Source organism: Lycorma delicatula, chromosome 9, assembly GCF_047948215.1.
Source record: "Lycorma delicatula isolate Av1 chromosome 9, ASM4794821v1, whole genome shotgun sequence".
Lineage (NCBI taxonomy): Eukaryota > Metazoa > Arthropoda > Insecta > Hemiptera > Fulgoridae > Lycorma > Lycorma delicatula.
The window spans coordinates 25,650,013-25,677,503 of record NC_134463.1 but is presented as its reverse complement, the minus strand read 5'-3'; the positions used below and the strand labels follow the sequence as shown (position 1 = coordinate 25,677,503).

The 27,491-nt window shown below is 29.4% G+C and overlaps 1 protein-coding gene across 2 annotated transcripts; it reads right to left on the bottom strand.

The window, feature by feature from the left end:
- Positions 1 to 2,780: 2,780 nt before the first annotated feature.
- LOC142330460 (H(+)/Cl(-) exchange transporter 7-like) lies at positions 2,781 to 27,491 on the bottom strand. 2 transcript variants are annotated; one of them, XM_075375702.1, is made up of 7 exons: positions 27,337 to 27,491; positions 21,678 to 21,857; positions 17,098 to 17,295; positions 13,826 to 13,963; positions 8,707 to 8,790; positions 5,074 to 5,154; positions 2,785 to 3,962 (listed from the first exon to the last, which is right to left on the bottom strand). In XM_075375702.1, the coding sequence occupies exons 1-7, from the start codon at positions 27,427 to 27,429 to the stop codon at positions 3,882 to 3,884; spliced, it is 855 nt and encodes a 284-aa protein (XP_075231817.1). In that variant the 5' UTR covers positions 27,430 to 27,491; the 3' UTR covers positions 2,785 to 3,881. The 2 variants fall into 2 exon arrangements, 1 of the variants encoding a protein (XP_075231817.1); XR_012757771.1 differs by lacking the exons at positions 5,074 to 5,154; positions 8,707 to 8,790; positions 13,826 to 13,963; ... (1 more) ...; positions 21,678 to 21,857; positions 27,337 to 27,491 and adding an exon at positions 6,133 to 6,621 and having other exon boundaries at positions 2,781 to 3,962.

Here is a 27,491-nt window from a genome sequence, read left to right as displayed (position 1 = left end):
AGCAAGCCAAAAACAGGAAGTGAATAGTCATTTCGTACGCCAGCACGAAGCTTTCAGAGGCGTAGAAGATATATATCATTCCAATGAGTTTGATTGCCTCGTCCTGGTGCGGGCCATCAAACGCTATCGACCGTACCTCGAAGACCTAACTTTCATCCTCAGAACGGACAACAAATCTGCATGGCTAAGGCAGGCCATTGGGGAGAAAACAAAATATGCTCGCTGGGTCGAAGTTTTTGCCGATGGGGCTATCCTGCAGCCCTCCTGGCAGATAACGGATTTGCGCTCACAAGCCACAAGAGAAAGAAGTTATGCCGCCGACATATTACATACTGGGCTACCCCCTCGCTATACCATCCACGGAGCGTCGTAATGAGGAGGTGAAGAAGACACTGAAAATAACCCTTGAGCAGGATTTCCAACATCTAATATGGGATAAGATGTGCCGCGAGTGGTATTCGCATTAAGAAATCGGGTTAACACCGCGACCGGCACGCTACTAAGCGAATTGCTCATTGGGAGACAGTTAGAGATCCGGTAACTGGCAGCACCCAAAAGCAGAGGAACCGCCTCAACCCATTTAGGAAGGAGAGAAGGCAGCATCACACCAGGAGCTCTACTGTCAAAAAACGTTCGTAAGCAAAAGAGAAGAGCAACCGACATTTGAGGTGGACAACTCGAAAAGCACGCTGGCTCTGTTCGTGAAGGTCGATATCCAGGATTCGAGGCTCCACGGAAAGGGCCGTACACTGTCCTTCAATGTACAAGTTTATGAAATCGAACAAAAAAGGCACACGTTGCTAGGCTCAAACCTGCACACCACGACCTGACAACTGAACTACAGCAAGATCCATCAGATTTGGATACATATCAGCCCGCCTAGATGGTGAGAAGTTGTTGCCCCATACAGGTCGAACTTCATATCGGCGAACACAACGCCACAGCTCATATGTCAGTAGGAGTACAGTATACGGATGCGCCTGTACAGCGTCACTCCAACCAAGTAGCTGACCGTGCAGCTTTCCAACCACAATGGTGCTGCGACCCCATAACTCACAGGCTCCAATGAAAGATCAAGTACCAGAGTGAATTTTCAATTTGTCGTATTGGGAGTGCTGGGAGCTACAGTCCTCTTTTAAGAGCATTATGTGGCAGCAACATGTGTTAGAAGACTCCAGTAGGGCCAGTATAAAGATCTTATGTGAGGTGGTTGAGAAAGAGTTAAAGGAACTTAAAGTAATCGTGACTGTTTTGATGAACGGTTGAGATGGTTGTGACAGCCTCCTATGGTTAAGAAGTTGTTAATACTACTTGGGTGCCACAGACAGTACAACCACATCACATGGAAGCAGAATATGTCTTGGGTATATTCCTAGATATTTCTGGCGCATTTACCAAAATGTGTGGCCCTCTGCCATTTTCCAGTTATAGAGACAAGGATGCACTGAAAATGAACTGCAGGTGTTGAAAAGTTATTTCAGTGGTAAATCTGGATTAGGGTCTCAATTTTAGGACCCTAAGCACTCTGTACAAGGGTGTGTGCGATGCAATTATGTTGTATACTGCGCCAGTTTGGATGAAATATTATTAATGATAGGATATATGCAATTATTATTGATTTATTATTAATTATAGAATGAAACATTATTGATGGTCCAACGACTATTACTGTTGGCAGTTATGAGTAGTTACCAGACAGTTTCACAGGAGGCAATCTTGGTGATGTCGAAAGTGAAACTGGTTGATATTGTAGCTCTTATGAGACAGGAGTGATGTGTTGCTGAGAAGTTGGGCGAGCTGATTTCTGAAAAGATTCGGGATATTGAGCAACATTGTTATGATATATGGCAGGTTAGATGGGATGAGACTATTGTTGGGCGATATATGCATGATCTCTTCTCAGACATTTGAAGCTTGCAGGGCGCCTCATGGGTTTCCTCTGACAAGTTTCTTACTGGTTACCGGGCCAGGGGTAGACTGGCTAGGTTTGGCCAGGTGGATTCGGGTCTGTGCCCGCACTATAGGGTGCAGGATGATGCCTTCCATGTGTTGAATGTGTGCGCCAAATACGATCTTTGTGTCGTATGTAAACTCACTTATCTTTCAGGTAAGTAGGCGATTCAGTTCCTTCGACGACTGTAGTTTTCAGTTTTGCATGAAACTAAAGATGTGTTTTATCTTCAGTAATAGTTACACAGATGGGAATGTTGCTTGTGACATTTGCATCGGTGACATCCTGGGCCGAGGCAATTGAGAGATGTCATATGCCGAGGTTTAAAAGATGACCTTTGTTAAAGCCCATCAGGGCTAGGTATCAGTGCTGGGTTTGATTCCAGTGGACAAGCAAGCTGCAACTCCCTGCTTCCAGCTGAGCAAACATCGCCAGAGACAAAGCTTCTGAGCCCAACAGCCCTTCTCCGAGCTACCTCACAAAATGTACAAATGGCTCTTTCAGGACTACCACAAAGTTTTAAACAGCACTTTTCAGGGCTGTTTAAAACAATATATATATATATATGTGTGTGTGTGTGTGTGTGTGTGTGCACATATGAGTGTATCACTTAGTTCTCCTGGGACTTTTATAACCTATTCTACTCTTGAAACTAATGGAAAAAGTTCATATAAATATTTGTTCTAAAATGCTTTGTTTGCAGGTTATGGCTACAGCTAGAGAAAGTTTGCTTGGATTTTCAGATACTCGGTAAAATGGGTCATTTTGAAATTTATTGTAGAATGATATGCTTTCAAAATTTATTTAATCAGTAATTTATGATCGAAAACATTTATTTAAAATCTTAAATTAAAATAAATATTCTAATATTTAAAGTAAATAATATCAGTCAATATAACCGTTTAATTTGTTGTTGTGTTGTTATTTATTAGCTATTGTTTATTATCAATATTATAGCATTCTTTAAAGTTCGTTATTATATGCATTATGGATGTAAAATGAAATAAAATTATTCATGCAGCGTGTTTTACCTCTGTTTTTTAAAAGCATTAACAGAAAAATGAATTTCACCAGTTTTTTTTTGTAAAATTTTAAATAGAAATCATGTGTCATATCTTCCTATTAATTTAAGTTTGATTCAATATTAAGGTTAAAAAGATTAAAAACAAGCAGACAAAAATTAAAAACCCACCATAATGCAGATCTTTTTTAACTATGTAGAACCCCATTTCTTTCTGCCCCCAAACACCTCTCAGATATGCAGAATAAAGCTGTTCCATACTTAATGACAACATTAAGTATGAAAAACTGAATAAAACAGATCTGAGAAATTTATTGCGACACCATTTTGGGTTCAGACATCATACCAATTTTTTATTTATACCATTTTTCTTGCCTTAAAGATACTTTTAAAATTATGATCACTAGGGTGTTACCATTTAAAATTTATGAGTTAAAAACCCTGGGTCACCAGGGGTTTTAACCCATGAAGGCGTTGAAATTCTATTTCTCATCAAAAGGTAGTAAAGTAGTTGATCAATACCTTATCCTGAAAGTTACAGTGTTCTATCAGGAACAATTTTCAAGTTGAGGGGTTTCCATACTTTTGACTCTTTATATGTATATTTTTTAAAACACTGTATCTGATTAACAACAGTTACCTTCTGGTAGTCCATACATACACACAAATTAAAAAAAAAACCTCAAATATGACTACTGATTATTACAATGTATAATTAAAACAATAAAGTTTTATTATATATGTATAAAATTATTTTGACAATTTTTTTTTATCACAGAGAATATGTTCTCAAAAGTTATAATAAATTTCATCAACTTATCTTACTTTATTATTATATAATTAATGTAAATTATTTTCCATAAGCATGTAAAAAAAAACATTTCAATAAATCATTAGCTGGCTTTTAATTTATAATAAAGGTAATCTTGTAATACCACCTTCAACTGGATGATGTCTACTCAAATCACTCCTTACAATAATTCCAACAACCTAAAAAAAAAAAAACATGTCTAATATTAGGTACAAATAAAGAGTATACAAAAATTATTTTAATCCTTTTAAATAAATAACAGATGTTTATTTGAATTAATAAGAGAGTAGATATCAACAAAATACCAAATTGCAAGAGCTATTTCAGCCAAGAGAAATTTGGATTGGATGCAGAATAAATGGATTGCAACATCAGAAAATGTGAGGATAAAAACCAAAATAATAATCATAAAAATGATGCTAAAAAAAATAAGTTTAAATTTAACCCTTTGCAAATCTGTTTATTAACTATTTTTTTTTTTTTAATTAACTGCTATCTTTTTTAAACTAAAGCATGAGTACAAGTTATAGTAAGGATGCAAGAAGAAACATTGATTATTCAGTCAAATTCATTAAAATACCTTTTATCTCTCATTAACTAGTTATTTCCCAAAAACTGTGGGAAACTTTTATTTCTATGTTAAATATTCATCTTGAATAGAGTGTCTGAACAATTTCTGTGTAGAAGAAACATATAAAAGGATGGGTGAAGATAAATTATGTCACTCACATGTATTACAGATTGCATGGTAGAAATGTAAATAATACTTACATCATATTAAATGTGTAATTTACGTTAATTTTAATGCACATCCTTGGTTCTTTATTGTGTTTCTTGGTTAGGATTTTTGTTGAATTTATATCAAATTAGATGTTTAAAAAATGTAGAATCGAATTTCCACCAAATTATGAAGAAACTGATTTAAAGTCAATAAAGATGTTGTTCAATTTGAAAAAATATTTTATATGAGCTAGCTTATATGAGAATAAAAGTATTTATTATATGTACTGAAAATAAAAAGCCATTTAAAAAAATGTACAGCCTTCACAATGTTTTCACATAACATCAAGTCTTGTTTTACAGTACCACCATCATACAAAATAAAATTCAATCCAATGTCACTAAAAATTAAAACATTTTAAAAAGATAATACTTAACATTTAGGTGATAAAATCACAGTGGACTAATATAAAAATAAATAATAATTTATAAACAGAATAAACATGCTGAATAATGAGAAATAAATGACTACAATAAAGTGTACAAAATGAAGTTAATATAACACATTACTCGATACTTATAATCAACGACAATGAGCTGTGCTAATCCCAAATTTCTGTATAGATAATATGCTCTTTCAAATGACATGTTCTAAAAAAAAAAAGAAAAAAGAAACTTAATTAAATTAATAGGAAAAAATGGACCATAAATTTTTATTTTTATTTTACTATGATCAGATATCTGGTATAGTAGATGATTAAAATGAAATAAAATCAAAATGATGAGTAATACTAAGACATATTTGAGATCTAAAATCTTTTCATCATTCCAACACATTTCTTTGATAAGCTAATAATTTTTAGACCAACAGAAAGACTATTATTTAGAGAAACCAATTTTTATTTTCTGCATAGTAAGAATATCAATTTTATACAGATTTTAGTGTTGTAATAGGTTAAAGTGCAAAAAAAATATTTGGGACTTCATCCCAAAGAAGATGAAAAGCAGCTTTTCACTAATAACTCAACATATTTAGTAAAAAACCTGAAAAATAGCATAACTGACAGCATTAAGTTAATTGTATATATTTTATGAAAATTTTCAATCATTTAAAAAAATTATTAACAACAGATTTACAATAAATCCTAAAAAATTGATGTTAAAGTTTAAAGGCTTCATTATTCCTTTTACATACTTTACTTCCCCCTCACACATCTGTATTTTCATGAGTATTAAGTTTTTTTAACATTTGTAGTCTTAACATAGAAGAGGTTAAATTAGGTGAAATGAAAGAAAATTTCTTCATAATACAAAACTCAGCGTTTAAATAATTGTGAAATAGTGTATAAATTGTTTACTTTTTGGAAAGGGGCTGAACAGACATTTTTATAAATATTTATTTTGTACAATACTTTTCCAAATTTTATACAACAGATCTAAAATAAGATGACATATGAAATTGATTAAATTTGTACAGGAGTGTTTATTTTTGAAAAAAATCAATAGTTATTAAAATAAGAGAGGTTATCTCTAAAGTAAAAAACATTTTCATCGTAAAAAGAAAATTACTACATAAACTACTATTACTAAATACCATTACAACGTAACTTATTAAACTAAATATCTTACACAACTACTTCTCTATATAATCGCCATATGAATTAAGACATTTATCATAGCGATATACCAGCTTCGACATAACCTCGTCGTATTCTTCTGCCGCCAATCCATTTAGCCACTGATTAACAACATTTTTAAGTTCATCGTCACCCGCGAATTGCTTACCGCTCAAAAATTCTTTCAATTTCAAAAAAAAAAATGGTAATCAGAATTTCCCATCCATACGTTCTCAGTAGATCACGTGTAGGAACCATAACATCTGGACGTGCATTATCGTGTAGCAGAACGACACCATCGGTAATCGAATTCGGTAGCATTCCAGAGTTATAGCGGTACAATGGCAACGCAGCGGTCCTATTGTTACTGGAGCCGGGGGATCAGCATTGTTCAGCGACTAGACCGGTTTCGAACACGTGCCCAATTCACAACATTTCACACTTTCACAAGCTACAGCTCCAAAACGGTATGTTAAGTCGTACAAAAAAATTGTTTAAATAAAAGTTGTCTGTTTTTTTTTGTTGAGATTAACAACTTTTTCAAATGCAATACAGACGAAAAACAATTTTTTCCCGTGAAAAAACAGAAAAAACAAGTTTTTTACAACTTCAGCGCCACCTAGTATTTCAGTTTCAAATTATACTGCATAACTTCAAAGACATTAATTGTAGAGGACATTCTCCTCTACATTTTTTGTTTGAAAAACTTTTCTCTAAAATGCATAGATTCAGAGAAAAACGCATATCAAAAACTTTTTGAGTTTTTCAAAAATCTATGGGAGGGGGATATTAAAAATCTGGAGTTAAGCTTCCCTCGTCACCTCTAACTTATGGAAAAAACATCAATTGGTAGTTGAGGATTTTCAAATACAAATTGACTAAGTGGCTAATGTTGCTAGATTTTAGAAAATAATATATACATATTTTACTACCAAATAAATTATCGTTTATAATTAAATAAACACTAATAATTAATAATGACAGAAAAATTCATCGATTCAGAGTACATTTAGATATTGCATGTTTACATTAGATTGTTTCCCATCAACACCAAAATATTCCAGATTTTTTCAATGTACAAGTTTTATTATATCAAACTTATGTTATACTTTCATCAGTTAAATCCTAATTTAGCAATCCACATATGATCCTTGTTCACCAATAATATTGCTGTTTATTTTTTTATGTGCTGCTGTATATATGCTTTGTTAAATATACTGCACAGTAATTAATTATAAAGTGCCATGTTTTAAATAAAATTATACTCATTAAAATAAAAAAGAACTCCAAAGTGCATAATAATTTCATACAGTAAGAAAAGAGAAAAACCATTTATGGGAAAAAAGATTTTTCCCATAGATAAAAACAAAAAGGTAAAAAGATTACTGACAGTAAGCAGGATCCTCGTTAACTTAGAATAGGTTTTCAAAAGGTATTCTTGTGTAGAGTACCCTTTTTCATATATGTCAAAATTGGATATTGTTTGAAAGAATGAAGGGAAATATGTGGTTGCAGAAATGAAAAACCAAATATTATGAAGAACTAGAGAGGAATAGAATTTGAAGAAGTTGGTAAGGAATAGGGAATCATTTAGTTGAGTAAATTCCATGTGAAGATTTCCTTCATTAAAGAAGTGTACAGTAGAAGAAAGGAGAGGAAGAGGAAAAAAGGAAGATTACTGGCATTAAGAAGAAAAGAAGTCGTAAAAAGTAAAGGAAAAATAATAATAATTCAGAAAAATAGTAATTGTTCAGCTGAAAACTTTAAAAGAAAGAAAAATAAAAAGAAAAAAACAATAAATAGATAAATATTATGAAATCCATAAACTAATACTAAAATGAGTTTATATTGATGATGAACGGCAAATAAAAATAAAGGAGACTTATGAGAAAACCTCAAATGAGGTTGCTATTAAAGGTAAAAATAAATCTTAAAATAATTTTTTCCATTCTCTCAAATCCATAATGTTCTTTCACATCTATCAAAATGGATGCAAATTCTTCTTTTTCTTCTTGTACTTAAGTTCAAATTGGATGCCTGTTTTGTTTTTTATTTCAAGGTTTTCTTCTAATGATTATGAACAAAACTCAGTTTCTTAATATCAGAAACTTTAATTTTTAGTCCATCAGTTTCAAACTCGAATAAAAACCATTATAATATCAGACACAAATATATGTAATACATATTGTCAGAATCAATCACATGGATTTCTATAAGCAGATTCTATGTTACATATGATTGCTTACCACCTGGCAATGATATCAGGTTGTAAGACTTCTACTAAGACATACAAGCAAATAAATCTTGAGATCTGTAAATAGGTATCACAAAATGAAAAGCAGTTGAGATACTAAATACTAAACAGGAGTGATTAGAAAAAAAGTGATTTCCAAACATAGTAAAAATGCATTTAAACTAGCATGAAACATAAAAAACTACAGATATCACCAGATGATTAGTAAGTATTGTAAAACTGCTTCTCAGTTTAATTTATGAACTTAATGAATTTTATAATTTATTTTAATAGCAACTGAAATTTTCCCAATTTTAACTTTCTAAGTTTTTAGTATATTTTATTAATAATTACCTGTTTAACAACATACGGACAAGGATTCATGATCATAGCAAGATTGAGTTTTTGTGTAAAATCTTTACTTTCCAAATTTAACTTCTGTACAGAAAATTAAACAATAAATTATTACAACTTTATTAGTTAGATACAATCGTAATTAACTTTGAAAAACTTAACATCTGTAAAATTTAAATTATAAAATTTTATTTTGTGTTTAAACCCTGAACTGTAAAACAGTTAAAATTTTCACCTCTGCTTCCGTTCAGTCTACTTCTTATAGACAATTATTATGTTTAAAAATAAACTTATTTTCATTTAAAATAATTTTTTCTTTTATTATTTTGTAAATGCAACTTCCTTCAACTTAGCCTTTAAAATTATTATTTATCTTCTAATTTAAGAACATAATCTAAAATAAATATAAATTACACATCTTTACTGTGGTGACCAGTCTAAAAAAAAATTATTTTTATTCACTAAGCATTCTTTTATGGTGCCTAAACAAAATGTAATCATACTAATAGTTTTTTCTAAAATTATATTTATCTAGTTGAATGTTCTGCACTACGGTAATTAATTAAAGCCCATAATTGCTATTATCAGTGGTATGTGGATGTTAACTTTAATTCCCAATTGGAAAATAAAGTCAGTTAGTCATTTCTAAATCACCTGTGGCTTATACTTAATTATTCTGAAGTGACATTTTTTTTTTTACATAGGGAAATAAGTTTTTGTTGGTAAACAGATAAACAGACCCTCCTCACTCTTATTCTCCGTTTCCTGAAATTCATCCTTTCTATTTAACAAACATACCGTATTTATTCGAGTACCCCCCGCACCATGATTTTCCGGACCGAAAATCTAAAAAAAAAATCGAGTATATACCGGTATTTTCAAGTGCAACAGATATGATAAAAAAATATGAAAATATTCAGAAAGTAAAGCATTTAATTCGTTCATTTAAATTACAATATTAATATTATATTAATAGTTAATTAAATAAGTACTAGTTTAGTTCAGAATCAGTTGGCCAGTAAAACGAAAAGAAAGGATCATTTCAATACACTTTATAATATGGGATTTTTAATTATTCACTGTCACTGTCAATGTCTGTAGAAGAGTTATCGGTAGTCTCCATGTTGTTCTGCCGAAGGTGATCGTCGTCTTCACTACCATCAAGTTCATTAGATATTCCGCATTTTTTTAAACTTTTCCCAACTAATTTCGTGGAAATACCTTCCCAAGCATCTTTTATCCAAACACAAATCTGGTTAAAATCTGGGAGTTTGATTCTTCCTGTAGGCGTGAGAAAGAAATTTTCATCAGCCATCTATTTACTATGCAGATTTGAACGGTTTATTAATGCAAACATCTAGTAGTTGTAATAGAGATGTCAATCCGCCTGGAATTATTACTTGGTCTGTCATACCCTTTTTTTAAAATGTCTTTCACTTTATCAGTCGTATGCCCCCAATAACTATCCATTACTAGCATACCGGTATTTTTTTATTAAGTAAATCTCCTGATCGCTTTTGCCATACACACCTGATCCGAACTAAAATTAAGGTTTCGTCCATCCAACCTGATTCCTGTGCTCTTATAATAACTCCATTTACCTGTACGGTAGGAAGAGTTTTTCTTTTAAAAATAATGTACGGAGGTAATTTTAATCCATCAGAAGTAATGCAAAGCATAACACTACACCTTTGTTTTTCATTACAAACAGTGCGAATATTAACACCTTTTTCACCTTTTATGTTTACGGTTTTATCAAATGGCATTTCAAAATATAAGAGGGTTTGATCAGCGTTTCCTATTTGAGAAGGCAAATAGCTTTATCTTTTCTAAGATTTATTATGTATTTTTGAAAATGTAATAATTTTTGTTCATAAGCTTCTGGTAGTCGTTGAGAAATGGTCGGTCGTCTTTCGTCTTATTGACAAATCACTTCATGCAAAAAATCGTGTTATCCATCCACGGCTTGCTTTAAAATCAACTTTATTCAATGATTTAGCGATTTCACGAGCATATGATTGACACATTTCTGTCGTGACAGCATAACCGCATTTCCTTTTTTCCATAACAAAGTCATACAATTGTTTTTCTATGTCTGTGTATTTTGGTTTTAAGCCATGAAAAGCCCTTTATTACCAGTGCCTTTCACCAGAAGTTGTTTCTTCTTACGCCAGTCTCGAATGCAGCTTTCATCTACATCAAATTTTCTTCCTGCCGCCCGAGTGATTATGAAAAATTTCGGTTTTCAGATTTCAACGGAAATATCCATTTTGACCATCCCATAATCCATTTTGACTAATTTCGACGTGACGTTTGTACGTATGCATCTTGCATAACTCAAAAACAATTAGCCGTAGGATGTTAAAATTTTGGATTTAGGACTGCTGTAACATCTAGTTGTGCACCTCCCCTTTTGATTGCAATCGACTGGGCCAAATCTAAGTTTGGATTTTGAAGTTTTTCTTAACTGCAGTAATAAAAGCTCTCATTGAGAGCTTTTCAACTACATAACATAAGTGGTAATTATTTTCATTGGTTCCAGAGTTATAGCCAAATAAAATTTTAATTAATGAAATATTTGGATCTTACAAAGGGAGGCTCATTGGTTCGAATCAGACTTCATTTCCTTTTTTTTAATTTAAATATATTAATTATTAACCTCCGATTGTAACAAGTTTTTTTTACATTAAATAATAATTCAATAATAACAATAAAAAAAATCAAAAAAAAATCAGAATTTATAGAAATAAAATTTTATGTACTTTTCATTTAAAAAAAATGTGTATATGTAATTTAATAGGCATACAAGGAAGTCATGTGGTGTCCACATCATATTTTTTCTTTTTAGGGTAGACTTAATAGTTTTATCTTTATAAGAATAGTTAATATTTTTTATTTTTGTAGTGATTTAGAATTTTTATTAATACATTTATTATAAAATATGCTTCAAATAGAAACAAATTTTCCATATATACCCTAAATTTGAATTAAAAAATGTAAAATTTTTATAAAAAGAAAATTATTTTCAAAAATGGTTCACAATTATGAAATTTGTAACAGTTTGTATAAAATAAAAATAAAATTTACTGTTATGTAAAATATTTTCTGTTAATTCTTTACAGCCTACATTTTAATCATGTACAAAAAAAATCATACAAAACAAATCACAATTTAAAACAGGACATTAATTAATTTACGTCCATAAGCTCTGATGATAAAACTATTGCCAATGCCTGAGAACATTAATTTGGCTGTAATTAAATATTTATGATGAGTTATTGTGTAAAACACACTAAATATGGTATCTGAAGTTAAAATTAATTAAAATCATCAAAAAACTTTCACTAGTGATTCATATCAAACAATGTTTAGCATGCAATGAATTAATACTGTATACCTGTGAATAAAAAGACCTTTCTGCTAAAATAAATAGATCTATATATAGATTAATTTATATTAGTTATAATAATATGACCTTAGACATATTCACAGATTGTAAGGAAGATGAGATGGACGAAATTTTATATGGAAAAATTCCAGACCCTTCACTGAAATCAAGCAGTAAGTCGGCTGATTTGGAAGCCAGTGTATAAAAACAACTACTGTAGTTGGCCTGCTAGATTGAATTGTGAATAAACGTGAAGGTTATAAAATTTATAAATGACATATTAATGTCTTGGGTAGATTAATAAAAAAAACTCAGTTCTTAAAAATGTGACTATATAATCATTCAGTATCACCACTCTGTAACGGGTGACATTTGCTCAATTTAATGCTTTAGTAATCAATCTAAGCATCTGGTAATCTAATCATACTGTTTCAGCCATTCTAGAAAAATGAAATACAACTAACATACAGATGTTTTTACTTAATAAGAACTAAATTTACAGATAAGATTTTAATTATTGTATTGCATCAGATACGCGTAACAAGCTTTACTGTAAACAACAAAATTTTCAGTGCTGTCCAGTTATGATTCCGGAGAAATAAATCTAAAAATGACAGAATTTTCAGATTGACAACAAAGGCCTTGGATAGGCGACATGTTTTACTTGGTGTGTTCTATGACCGATTATTAAAAGGCCATTAATTGTGTTCGGCATGATATTTTATTTTTAAAAATTTAAAGATGATTGCTTGGTAATTGTTTAAATCATAACAGATTTTGATAAGTTAAAGCAGCTTTTTATTTTTAGAAATAATAATAAAACAAGACAATATAATAAATAAAGCATGAATCATGTTCCACTACTATGAATCATGTAAAACATGGTTCATAATAATAAACACAGCACTTAATAAATCTCTGAACAAAGATCTATTCAATATATCTCATAGCTTGCTGGCTTTCAGCTGTTTGGTTTAGTCATAATGGTTAGTAAATCTTTCAAACACTAACCATGTGATATAGTCTGAAAAAGACCATACAAAACTGAATTAGGTATCCTTTACTCTTGATTTAAGTGACAAACTGATAGAATCAGAAGCATCAAAAGTTTTGGGTATCACTATTCAAAATAATTTAAGACTGAAAAAAATACAAAAAAAAAAGTTTGTTGTGTAGAAATATTTTTGCCATTGAAATCATCTGATTTAAATACTTGTTTAATTGACTACATTGGATAATTTTTGTTTTCATGAGTATTCCATAAACATTTTAGAAAACATTTCAAGCAGTCAGGGTCTATTTAAATGTCCTTAGTATCTGGTCTACATCACTGTAGAAATTGACTAAGAACATCTTGTAAGAATTTTATTAAGAAATAAAATAAACATTTCTGAGTACTATATCTTTTTTTACAGATTATGGTTTAAGTAAAACAAATTAAAATTACTTTTTCTCTTTAAAATACAAATATCTGTATAATTCTTTTAAAGAAAGTAAACTGTAAATCCCAATCATAATTTATCTCAGGAACTTAATTTAAAAAAAAAATATTTATACATTCTTTTTTTTAAATTTGAAATCTTGATACATACGTGAGATTTTTGTGATATTGGATATTATTTAGATTTGTATTTTAGTAAAAAACTGCTATGGGAAACATCTATGGGATCTAAAATTATCATTTTTTTTTTTTTAATCTAATCATTAAATATAAGAAAATAACATATGTACCTTAAGAGTAATCTTCTTGCTAAATTCTCCTTCAAAAAATCTTTCTATTACTTCTAGGTTCATATTAGTATTCAAAAATATACGATATTTAAGTAGAATAAGTATATCTTTAGTTGTGACAGAACCCAGCAAAGAATTCTTAAAAAAGAAAATTGTATGAATAAACAAGTAATAACAAAATTAAGATTACCAAAATACATCTGGTGAATTTTTTTAAGTAAATAAAATATTTTTAAAAATATAACTGATTACGTAATGAAAAATTGTTTATAAAAATATGTTAATATTACATTATTAAAATTAATTTTCATATATTTTCCAATTTTTAAAGCTGTTTTGACTCAACTTTTGTTCTGATTACTCCAAAAGTCATGTTAACCCAAGTAGTTAAATTAATATACACCTACAATATGCATCTGATTTAATTTTAAAACAAAATTTTTTAATAATTGTTGAAAATATCCACCAATATTGTAGGACAAGTATTTTTCATTCTTTTAATAAAATTTGTAATACCTGTATATTATAGTTCCAGTAATTTTTTATGTAGTCTTCAGCCTCAATAGTATAGGGAATATTTTTATATTGTATGTAAAAATACTGTGTATTATTTTATACACAATATTTTTCAAAAACCCAAAAGAAAAAATCTGCTCATATGAAATTAATGTCCCTTGAGACTATATCTTTTTGAAAATGCCTACAAAAACTTTTTCAAAAAATCATTAGTTTGGCTGCTGCATTCTTTGTAACAAAATACCAATAAGTTTAGTTAAGTCTTTGTAAGCATAAAATTGGTCTAATAATTTTCTTCTGTGACAAGATATATGAAATACTAATTTTATTAACACTGATTTTTGAAATGTGTTGGGAGTTTCATTGAACTAAATTTAGTTTTCCTGTTTAGTAACTTAGATGGAATCATGCTTTATCACAGAAATAAACATTATCTAATAAAAAATGAATACTTTTAACAAACGATTGGAACCACTAGCAGAGATTAATTAATTTAATTTTATTTGGTTCTTTAGTCCAAGAACAATGTTTTTTGTAAAGTTGTAATTTTGAGTATTGTGCTCTTAAAACTGGTTTTTTAATTCTGCCTTAGGAAGATAGTTTACTCGATTTTCTAGGATACTACAAGAGTTGGCTTTTGTCTTCAACAACTTCACTGAAGTTAGCATTGAAGGATGGTTAAAATGTATATAATCTTCTACCCCACAATTTCTACAAAAATATTCAAGCAAGCATTTTACATTCAATTTATTTGGGACATTAGTGTAAGGAAACATTTTGAAAAAAAAATTGTATTTGCACATAATAATTTGTTCATAGACAATGTTTTAAAATAAAGACATTAAATGAAACTTATTCCACAAATCTAAACACACCAAAAAAACACTTCATAAAACAGTTACAGCAGACTATTTAACTACAAAGCTTGTGCCACATTAAGAAAAAAAATTCAGTGTTACCAAAAGGACAACTTTCTACATATTCTAGTACAGGAAGGTTCATCACACAATTCTAGTTTGAATGACCTTTGGTCCAAATGTTATACGTGAATGGCAGAGATCTCCACATCCATAGCAAAATAAAAGTCATATAAATAGGGCAAATGAACATAATGTTCAAAAGTATAAAACTTGACTTTATCTGTCAGAAACAAGTAAGATCAAGAAACAAGATTTATCACAGAGCTGTTTATGAATGGTTTTTTGTATACTAATCAATAACTTTATGAACTTAATGATCACTATCCCATAGGCAGCTTTGGCTACAAATATGTTTTTGTATGTTATCACATACAAAAACTTTATAATGGTCAAGCTGAAGTGGTATTTGAAATTCAGCAAGCATGGTGATTATGCTACGGGTTACTCAATTAAAAATGGTTGAGTGTGTCAAATCACGGTTGAATATTTTGGTAGACCATTAATAAGACAAAATGTTGGTGTTATTGATATTGTTCATATGACACTTTTTTGAATGCTCCATAAAGTTCAATAGTTACTACATATTGTTAAGAAGTTAACTTACTTGTAACAAAATAGAAGCTAACACTAAATATGTAAAACACTTTTATCTTAATGTTCTAAGGCTGGGTTTCTTTTGGAAAGACATCATATAAGGACAAATTTGGTTATATGTGGTTTTAAGTATTGTTATTTAACAACATAAAAACATTTGCAAAATGTATGTATAAAATTTCTGTTTGAACTATATTTCTGTTAAATATATTACAGATTAAATTATGAGAGCTAAAATACAAATACCAACAAGACGTTTCATGATTTGCAGTTAACAATACTAGAATTTCAGTTATGTGTATTCATGAAAATATTGTAAAAAAAAACTTTAAAATGTGCAGAGAAGTTTGGTTATAAATAGTTACAATAGTACAAATGTAGTTGAGCTTCATTTTAAGCAGAAAATATCATAAACTTTACTTTTAAAAAATTAAAGTCATATTACTGTGAGACAAAATAAGAAAGCATGTATATGAATATAATTTTTTTATGTTACATGGTATACAAATAGAATGATGGATGGTAACTTACAAAATGTACTTTTTCTAATTACAGAATACCTCTTTAAAAGAACAAACATGTGTGAAAAGTTAAGGTTATTGATGGTGTGTTAAAAAGAATAAGATTAAAAGATTATTTCTACACCATTAAATATTGTGTAGAAAAAACAAAATTCTAACAGATACAAACAAATAATAGTTAAGATAAAAGGTTAGAAAATAATTTAAACAACCCAAAATCTAGAAAAGGTTGTTTAAAATAACTTATTAAAAAAAGCATTATAAATTTAATTAATTAAAATTGTTTTGAAATGCAACTCTATTTACCTTTTATGGTAATTGCACACGTCAGAAACTCTATTAATATGAACCCATAAAGCATAATAAAGTACCAATCACCATTTAATTAATAATATAAATTACTTAATATTGTATCTGACATGTTATTGGTTCAATTGGACATTGGGTTTGTCTGAATATGATAATTGATAATGTAGATTTTTTTTACATTGCATTTAACTCATTCTTTTGATTTACATACTCAATACTTTTAAATGTAATTTTTTAAAACTACTATAATCTGTAGTTAAAGAATATTTAATCTGTGCCATTAATGACAGTAATGCTATTAGCAGAATCAATTCTACCTAGAATCTTTTTGATTAAATTCATAACTTCATAAGCTCTGGTGCTATAGAGGGGAAACAAATGATATGTAACAAATATAATATGTTCTACTTACATGTTTACTAACCACAGGGTAACATTGATAATTATTCATGGAGATAGTGTTTATTACATCATTAACTTCTACAATAGGTGGAAGAGTAGTGACTGGTTTTGACATTATCTGCTCTACAGGTATCTCACATGCGAAAGGTGGAGGATTAGATAACAAAATTGGTATTCCGTGAAGTATGACTTGCTCATCAAATACACGCTACAACATAAAAAAAAGAAGAAATAATAATATTAAAACAACAATCTCATGTATTTAATTATATTAAGGAGATTGTCTGTTCACTCAACATGTTGTATAATTTTTGGCTGGTTGTATATGAAGTGCCTTTACATGTGGTTCCATTTTTATAAATTTAGAATACTCAGTTGTTAATGTTATTGCATTTATGATTTGTTTCTGTAAGTTGATGGGGACATATTGATTATTTTGTTGTACAGTGCTTTTATGGATTCATTATATATTTTTTTGAAGCTGTGTCTGTAATGTGAATATACAACATATGGTGCAGGTGAGCAATTTGATTTATATGTTCCAAGGGCATGTTTGTTAGGTGCATTTTTCTTATATATGATGGTTTGTTTAGTTTCATTACATTTTTTGTCTTAAAAGCCATATTGTATCAAGTTTTTTCTGTTTCCAATTTTAAAAACAATTAAGATAAAGGAAAACTGATAACATTTAAATATCAGATGGGAAGTATATTTGTACATCATAACAAGCTATGTAAAAACAGGATTTGTAACTGATTTGTAACTAGATTCACATACATTAAATGATTTTTTTAACTTTTATCAGAATGATTTCCAGTTCTGTTGCAGCTATTTTTAGAACAATGTTGGCACTGTTTTTATTATTATTTTTTTTTACTTTAGTGATGATATTGTTATTGCTTGCAGTCTTTTTGAGTTAATAAAATTAAGGATGTAATCATAAAGTGTATTAGATTTGAATTATTCCTGTTTAATTATTACACAGTTATGTTTCAAGTGTGTGCATATTTCTTACTATTCAACTATGTTACAATTTGGTTCTTTACTGTACATATAAAAAAAAAATCAAGGTTTTTGTGGATTAAAAATATTCATGTTTTCTTTTATTAATCTGAATGTTTGTGTATGTTGATGTTATATATTTTTTTTTGTTTTAGTAATCTTTCTTAATTTTTTATATATTTGTTTGTCTGTTGTAAGAATAAGTCATTGAGTGTATTGTTATATTCATTTGTGTGTGTGTAAGTATTATGTAGTATTGATTTAATATGACAAGGTTGTGTTAAAGTAAATTAAAGTATCATTTTCAACACTCATATTATTGTCATCTAAAGAGAACATAGACAAACACTATAAAATACCTAGAAATATTTTATGTATGGTTATGAAAACATACTCACTAACTTGCTCCTACATAAAAAAAAGTATAAAAAACAAGTACACCATATTAACACATATAAAAAGATTGAAAAAAATTGCTATAAATATCAAATGGCTGGATACAATACAGTCTACAGCAGAAATAACAAATAGAACACATTTGCTAAAAAAAAGCTCAATGACTCTGGAACAAAACTTTTCTGATCACACAATGTTTTATTTTGACAAGATGAAGCTTCAATGAACACATTAAAAGAACTTTACAGCAACATAGATTCTACACTTAACCAACTCATAGAAACAAATTAATAATATTTATTTCACTCTGATTAACTACAAGGTTAACTACAAGGCACTTATACTTAAATTACCTATCCACTCTTTTTTAGATGAAAAATTTAATTCTGTAATGTGCGAAAAATTCCATGCCTGACCAGGATTTGAAGTTAGAACTTCAAGATGAAAGGAAGAGATACAGCCACATAGGTCAGCCAACATTAAAAACATAAATACTCTATACATACACAAAAAAAAAAAAATCGCATCTTAAAAATCTAGAACATTATGAAATTTATAAATACACGTTCTATAACAGGAACGGTTATAATCTAATGTTATTTTTGACTAGTGAGCTAGTCATTAATAGTGACTAATTTAATGAGCTAAACATTAATAGTTTTTTATAGAAATAGTATAATATTACTTTTAAGCCCTACCTTTAAGTATCCTTTTACTACTCTTTCCTTGTTTTTAAACTTAATAACTATGATTTTTCCATCATAATTGTTTTCGTGCTTCAGGCTAAGTATAAAAATAGGATCGACTATTTTAATAACACTTGTTATCACTAAAATTACAATCACGTATAACAATATTTTACACTCAATTAGAAAAAAATGTATTTCCAATAGACCTGGCATAAGAAATGATATTATGCAATTATAGTCAAACCTCTACATAACGAACTTCGATATTACAAAAATCTCAATTTAAATTTTTTTTACTGCTCTGCGAGATTAATAAAACTATGTATAAATTTACCTCTATTTAATGTATTCATACCTCTATATAATAAAATAGTGGCACTGCCTATTAACATAATACAGTATGCAGTAATAACAAACAAAATGTTTACAAAACGATTTTTAAAAATGACATTAAATTTAGTATTTTGGACGTTTCTGTGAGTTTAAGGTAATTATTCTTTTGATCTAAGTATGTAAATTGCAAATACAAAGTATTCCTGACAATAGTCAAGAATGACAAGTTATTTTTATTGAACGGTAAAGCGAAAACTACCAAGATTCTCTTATAACTCATAAACAATAAAATTCTAACAAAATATTTAAATACGTGTTCTGCCGTTACTATTTGCCTATACATAAAGTAGCGGAATTTCCTGAAATCCATTAACTAACACAGAGTAATTACTGCACAAACTTTTATTCATTTGTCTAAATCAGACATTTATCTACAGTACTTACACATAAGAAATAAAATTCTTAGAAAACATCTAACACATACTCCTCCTATTGTTCAGTGCATACATACAGTTCAGTAATAATTTTTCCTGGTATTAATTTAGTTTGTCTCTGTCTGGATTATGTTACTCACGTTATACAGTACTGTACTGTTTGGTGTGCCGTAAACAATGTCAAAACGGAAGTGCCTTAGTGTTTTGGAAAAAAATAGCCTTATATACGAACTGTACATACTTTTCGTCCAAGTTATACTTTTCCGCATTATACACGAAAAGTGTATAACGCTGATTAACGTCTATTTAACGAATATCTCCCTGGGATTCTTGATTTTGTTATGTAGAGGTTCGACTGTAGTTAAGTATGCAAAAGCGTAAAATATTCATGTAAATAAATCTACTTTATTGCAATATAACAAACACTCAACTTAATATTACACGATTTACTCCTATTAAATCAAAAGAAAACTCTTAATAATATTGATGTAGACATATCTCCTAATATATGAAAAATATTCACCTAATGGATTAACATCTAGATCCAATAATGTAAAACAATAACCCACTGAATTTCTTAATAAATATAACTGAAATAACGAAGCAAACTTATACACTTTTATAAATCTCTACAAGATTGGGTGAGAATATAATAAATAGTCTGTAACAGAATTAATACATTTGCTTGCATCAATGGGCATTAAAAATAAAAAATACCTTGTTAGTAGTTACAAAAAAACTTGTGGACCACAGCAAATGTATAAAGTAGATAAAAGGTTAATAATATCTACAGAAAAAAGTTAAATAACACATTTTCATAACAGTCTTAGCAAGATTGACACTCATGACCACAATGAATTGCTTTGTACCATCCACTTCATTCCTTTTTTCCACAGATAGGTTACTATGGTTTGAAATTGTGTTAATAGCTAACCTGTTTCCATCTATGGCATCATGATAATAACTTCTTGTAATTAACAGGACAGCACTTCTTTGTTAAGGCTCAGTTCTGACTCTGTTTCCTCCCAGGAGTACCAAACAAAATACCAACCTGGAAGTTTAGGTACCTATTTTATAAAGCCTTAGTCCCCCTAACATCTAAAAATCTAAACATTTACGACGACAATGCTGGAGTATACAAACATCTAATATCAAACTCAATTATACAACGTTGTGAAATTTCATTTATAAACAACCACAAACCACACAACTATGGAGTTGGAATGGATTATCACAAGTGGAAAAAAGAATTAAATCAAAGTGAATATAAAAATTTTGGCTCAGAAAAATAAAATAAAAAATACAGCAAAACAAATATAAAAATAGAAACTAGAACATAATAATAGTTTGGTAATTAAGGAATGAGTGATAAGTGTTTCTACAAAAAATTAAACAGTGGCACAGTGGCTGAAAATTGTATTAAAATTCAGGCAAATACCCAACAAGGAATTTAAAAAGTTTGACAATTTCAGCAATAGTTCACCTGTATCACCAATTCTACATGCTAGTTTAAATATCCAGTGCAAAATCTACATGTTATATACGATCAAGAAATATTTCACACATTGTTTTGTCAAAAAGAAAATAAATCAATTAATACAGTAAAATCTATTTTATAAAATGACATTACTTAAAAATCAATACAAATGAAATAAACATAACCAAATTCAATAAACTAAAAGTTGTACGTTTTAATTGAAACTGTCATATTTTATTATATGAAACAATTAACTTACCGGTGAAAGTAGATTACCAACCCATTTAGCAGTCAGTAATGAACACATGATTGGTAAAAGTAATTGAATATTTCCTGTAATTTCAACTGCAATAATTGTTATACTAAATGTAAGTCTTAAACTTCCTGATAACTGGGCTACAGAAGCAAGAAAAGTGTACTTTTTAGGATGCACCCATGACTGCAAAATAATAAAGATTATATTTAAGTTAACAATCTAATAAATTGTAATGGATAACCTTCATTAAAATCCCAGTTCTTATCCTGCATCAGCAAATATGTCAATGGTTACAACATACTTGTACTGGTCCTATCCTTCACACAGGATAAATCCATCTCTATATTACAGAACAGGCCAGACTAAATGGCTTTATGAGTCAATCGCATGCTTCAAAATTTAATGTAACAACCACAAACAGCTGCCATTTGTTTATTTTTATTATTTCAAATAATCTATTTTATATAAAAATTAGAAAAAACAATATCCACAATAATGAATTTGGAAATTCAAAGAAATGAATTTCCAAAGTTGGGTAATCTTTTCATGCAGAAAAGCAATCCTGGATTACATTTTCTGTCAGTTAGAGGAAAACTTTTGTTTATTGGTTGGAGTTTTCAAAGGAGTTCTTGACTGACTGTGTGATCCCATTTTTATTGAGTCATAAGGAAAATACTCCGTTTTTCTTTCACTAAAGCCTTAAATACTTGTCTATTAATTCTTTTAATTGCTATATGATTAACTAAAAAAATGTAAATTGCTGTAGAACTGGAGGACTTCTATGAGGTGGGATGAATAGTGAAGAAACACTAGACTTATGTTCGCATGTTGCTCAACAAAAATAAATGAAATAATTAAAAAAAAGATATATATATATATATATATATATATATATAATAGAGCACATAAATTAAATTAACATATCATCATTATGTTATTTTGGAGAATGATTAAAATAAATATTTTTGTATTTGCACTTATTAGAAAAGGACAAAAATTAATTTAATTTCTGTTTAGTAGGTAGTGTTTTTTTTTATTTATTTTTTGTCTTCAGTCATTTGACTGGTTTGATGCAGCTCTCCAAGATTCCCTATCTAGTGCTAGTCGTTTCATTTCAGTATACCTTCTACATCCTACATCCCTAAAAATTTGTTTTACATATTCCAAACGTGGCCTGCCTACACAATTTTTCCCTTCTACCTGTCCTTCCAATATTAAAGCGACTACTCCAGGATGCCTTAGTATGTGGCCTATAAGTCTGTCTCTTCTTTTAACTATATTTTTCCAAATGCTTCTTTCGTCATCTATTTGCCGCAATACCTCTTCATTTGTCACTTTATCCACCCATCTGATTTTTAACATTCTCCTATAGCACCACATTTCAAAAGCTTCTAATCTTTTCTTCTCAGATACTCCGATTGTCCAAGTTTCACTTCCATATAAAGCGACACTCCAAACATACACTTTCAAAAATCTTTTCCTGACATTTAAATTAATTTTTGATGTAAACAAATTATATTTCTTACTGAAGGCTCGTTTAGCTTGTGCTATTCGGCATTTTATATCGCTCCTGCTTCGTCCATCTTTAGTAATTTTACTTCCCAAATAACAAAATTCTTCTACCTCCATAATCTTTTCTCCTCCTATTTTCACATTCAGCGGTCCATCTTTGTTATTTCTACTACATTTCATTACTTTTGTTTTGTTCTTGTTTATTTTCATGCGATAGTTCTTGCGTAGGACTTCATCTATGCCGTTCATTGTTTCTTCTAAATCCTTTTTACTCTCGGCTAGAATTACTATATCATCAGCAAATCGTAGCATCTTTATCTTTTCACCTTGTACTGTTACTCCGAATCTAAATTGTTCTTTAACATCATTAACTGCTAGTTCCATGTAAAGATTAAAAAGTAACGGAGATAGGGAACATCCTTGTCGGACTCCCTTTCTTATTACGGCTTCTTTCTTATGTTCTTCAATTGTTACTGTTGCTGTTTGGTTCCTGTACATGTTAGCAATTGTTCTTCTATCTCTGTATTTGAACCCAAATTTTTTTAAAATGCTGAACATTTTATTCCAGTCTACGTTATCGAATGCCTTTTCTACATCTATAAATGCCAAGTATGTTGGTTTGTTTTTCTTTAATCTTCCTTCCACTATTAATCTGAGGACTAAAATTGCTTCCCTTGTCCCTATACTTTTCCTGAAACCAAATTGGTCTTCTCCTAACACTTCTTCCACTCTCCTCTCAATTCTTCTGTATAGAATTCTAGTTAAGATTTTTGATGCATGACTAGTTAAACTAATTGTTCTGTATTCTTCACATTTATCTGCCCCTGCTTTCTTTGGTATCATGACTATAACACTTTTTTTGAAGTCTGACGGAATTCCCCTTTTTCATAGATATTACACTCCAATTTGTACAATCTATCAATCACTTCCTCACCTGCACTGCGCAGTAATTCTACAGGTATTCCATCTATTCCAGGAGCCTTTCTGACATTCAAATCTTTTAATGCTCTTAAATTTAGATCTCAGTATTGTTTCTCCCATTTCATTCTCTTCAATTTCCTCTTCTTCCTCTATAACACCATTTTCTAATTCATTTCCTCCGTATAACTCTTCAATATATTCCACCGACCTATCGACTTTACCTTTCATATTATAAATCAGTGTTCCATCTTTGTTTAACACATTATTAGATTTTAATTTATGTACCCCACAATTTTCCTTAACTTTCCTGTATGCTCCGTCTATTTTACCAATGTTCATTTCTCTTTCCACTTCTGAACACTTTTCTTTAATCCACTCTTCTTTCGCCAGTTTGCATTTCCTGTTTATAGCATTTCTTAATTGCCGATAGTTCCTTTTACTTTCTTTATCACTAGCATTCTTATATTTTCTACGTTCATCCATCAGCTGCAATATATCATCTGAAACCCAAGGTTTTCTACCAGTTCTCTTTATTCCGCCTAAGTTTGCTTCTGCTGATTTAAGAATTTCCTTTTTAACATTCTCTCATTCTTCTTCTTCATTTTCTACCTTCTTTTTTTCTCAGACCTCTTGCGATGTCCTCCTCAAAAATCTTCTTTACCTCCTCTTCCTCAAGCTTCTCTAAATTCCACCGATTCATCTGACACCTTTTCTTCAGGTTTTTAAACCCCAATCTACATTTCATTATCACCAAATTATGGTCGCTATCAATGTCTGCAGTCAACGAGTTGATTTCTAAATCCTTGCTTAACGATGATATAATCTATCTGATACCTTGCAGTATCGACTGGCTTTTTCCAAGTGTATATTCTTCTATTATGATTTTTAAATTGGGTGTTGGCAATTACTAAATTATACTTCGTGCAAAACTCTATAAGTCGGCCCCTCTTTCATTCCTTTTGCCCAGCCCGTATTCACCCACTATATTTCCTTCCTTGCCTTTTCCAATGCTTGCATTCCAATCTCCAACTATTATTAAATTTTCATCTCCTTTTACGTGTTTAATTGCTTCATCAATCTCTTCGTATACACACTCTACCTCATCATCATCATGGGCGCTTGTAGTCATATAGACGTTAACAATCGTTGTCGGTTTATTAATTAAGACGTTTTTTTTTATTAATTAATTAAAAATGTGTGTATATAATTTTCAATTTACACTGGGTATTGACATTTTCAGGAATAATAGTAAGTTTTTGGATGACAAATAATAACTGAAAATGGTAATATTTACACACCATGATTAAAAATGATTCATTTAAATAGTAAATAAATCAATAATTCAAGTGTAAAAGTTGTGAAGATAAATAAATTTTAAAATTATTAGCTTAATTGTTTAAAAAGTTGTACTTCAAGCATTACTGTATATAACACAGTTAATTCAATTGAGAGCTTTACTTAATTTTATTAAGTAATTTAATTTCATCTTTTATTTATTACTCTGACATTTATTTATTTGTACTGCAAGTATATATTTTTACATATACTTGCATCCATTTTTTGTAAACACTATAAAAATCTTGCAATAATATATTAATGATGACTAAAACAATACTGCACTTTAGATTTCCTGTTGTCTTTTTTTCATATGTTGTATCAGATGCAGAATTTAGAATTACATCTGGAATGAATGAAAATAAGGGTGATATTTTCATAACAAATTTGTATCTACAGATTTGTTGATTTACTTTAATAGGATTTGTGAGTTTTCAGTAAAAATTTGTTCTACTTTTCGTAACAAGTAAATACTGTTTTATATTATTAAAATTACTTTTAGGTTATTGCACTTTCTTAAATAAGTATATACATTACATTATATTTTACAAAGTAAAAAATACTTATTCAAGCAACAGAAATAATTTTCAGCAGAATTATAATAATTTGACATTATGTTTAAACATTTCATTCAAATAAATGATGTACAAAATATTCGAGAACCATATGAGGTGTACATGCTATTTTTGCTTTAAAAGAAAAAATGGATAATATGCCTATACTTATAGGTACATACTGTAAATAAAACGGTTTTTTTTTTTTTTAGAGCAATAACTTTTACAGTAAGAGAACTTATGTATGGTTACTGTACAGTAAACTATCTACATATAATTTTATATACTACTCATCACCTATATCAGCTGTAGGCATATATGTTTTGGCTCATAAAACATTTTCACAAAGAATCAATATACATTACTCACATTATAGAGGTATATGAACTTTATAATGAAAAAGATAAACCTGGGGATACAAAATCTAAACATTTTTATTATAACAGAAAATGAAATGTATTTTTATGTTCACGTTTCACCTATTGTCTCGCAAATTATTTTCTGCTTAATCCTTATGGTTCAGATAATCAGAGTTGGTGACATCTTCATTTTCTATGAATGCTCAGTTTGTTGTATGTTCCGTTTCACGTCAAGCCATCCGGTGCTGCGATCTAGTGGGTGCTAGCGCTCATCAACGAGTTAAACCGTATGATCATTCCCACGCAGTGCGGTCATGTTTTCATTTCAGTCCAAGGGGACTCATAGTTTCTTGATAATGTTCAAGTTCAATTATAACTAAAGTGTCATACATTCTTAAGTTTAATGTAACTATTGTAATTCAATCAAAATGTCAAGGGTGACAAGAAATTGAATATAACGATTCAAGAAGATCATAGCATTGCTTCATTTCATAATCTACCATCTCATCAGAAATACAGTCTACACTAGCTCTAAATTTTACCATTGTATAAAAATTTTATCAGATTTGAAATTTAGCTGAGATTTTGCTCAAGTGAAATTTTATTGAAAAAATAAATTTTTCAGTTCGATAAATATTCATAATAAAATGTTTTTAAACATTATGTTTAAACTGAAATGTTATGAATGGTGTTTGTCTTTCTTAATACTTACAATAATGTTCACTTGGGTTATAAACCATATTTTAAAATAATATAAAAAAGAGAAGTTACAATGATTTCATCTGCTATAATACTGGATACCAGTTTATACATTTACGACAGATAACACCTACATTAAAGTTAGTTTGACTTAAATTTTATCTTATAAATAACAGAAAAACTAATTTATTCAATTAGTAAATCTTTTTAGATAATAAACTATTTAAAATAGATAACCAAATTAAACTGTAAATAAAACAATTAAATGAATAAACCACTTACACTATTTGGGAATATTTTATTAAGAATAATTGCATAACATCGTCCCCACATAGCACCAATCAGTAAGTTTGGAACAAATGTTCCAACAGCCATGCTTATTCCAACTGTGTATGATGCTAAAAGGAAGTACACAATAAACAAGGAAGTTGCAGAAA

What these genes read in the sequence shown, in the direction of transcription:
- LOC142330460 (XM_075375702.1), bottom strand. Translation starts at nt 27,429, where the DNA reads ATGGCTGTTGGAACATTTGTTCCAAACTTACTGATTGGTGCTATGTGG. An exon ending in ATAAAATATTCCCAAATAGT is followed by an intron (nt 21,858 to 27,336) that starts GTAAGTGGTTTA and finishes ATTATTTTGCAG; the next exon opens with TCATGGGTGCATCCTAAAAA. An exon ending in GCAAGAAGATTACTCTTAAG is followed by an intron (nt 8,791 to 13,825) that starts GTACATATGTTA and finishes TTTTCTGTACAG; the next exon opens with AAGTTAAATTTGGAAAGTAA.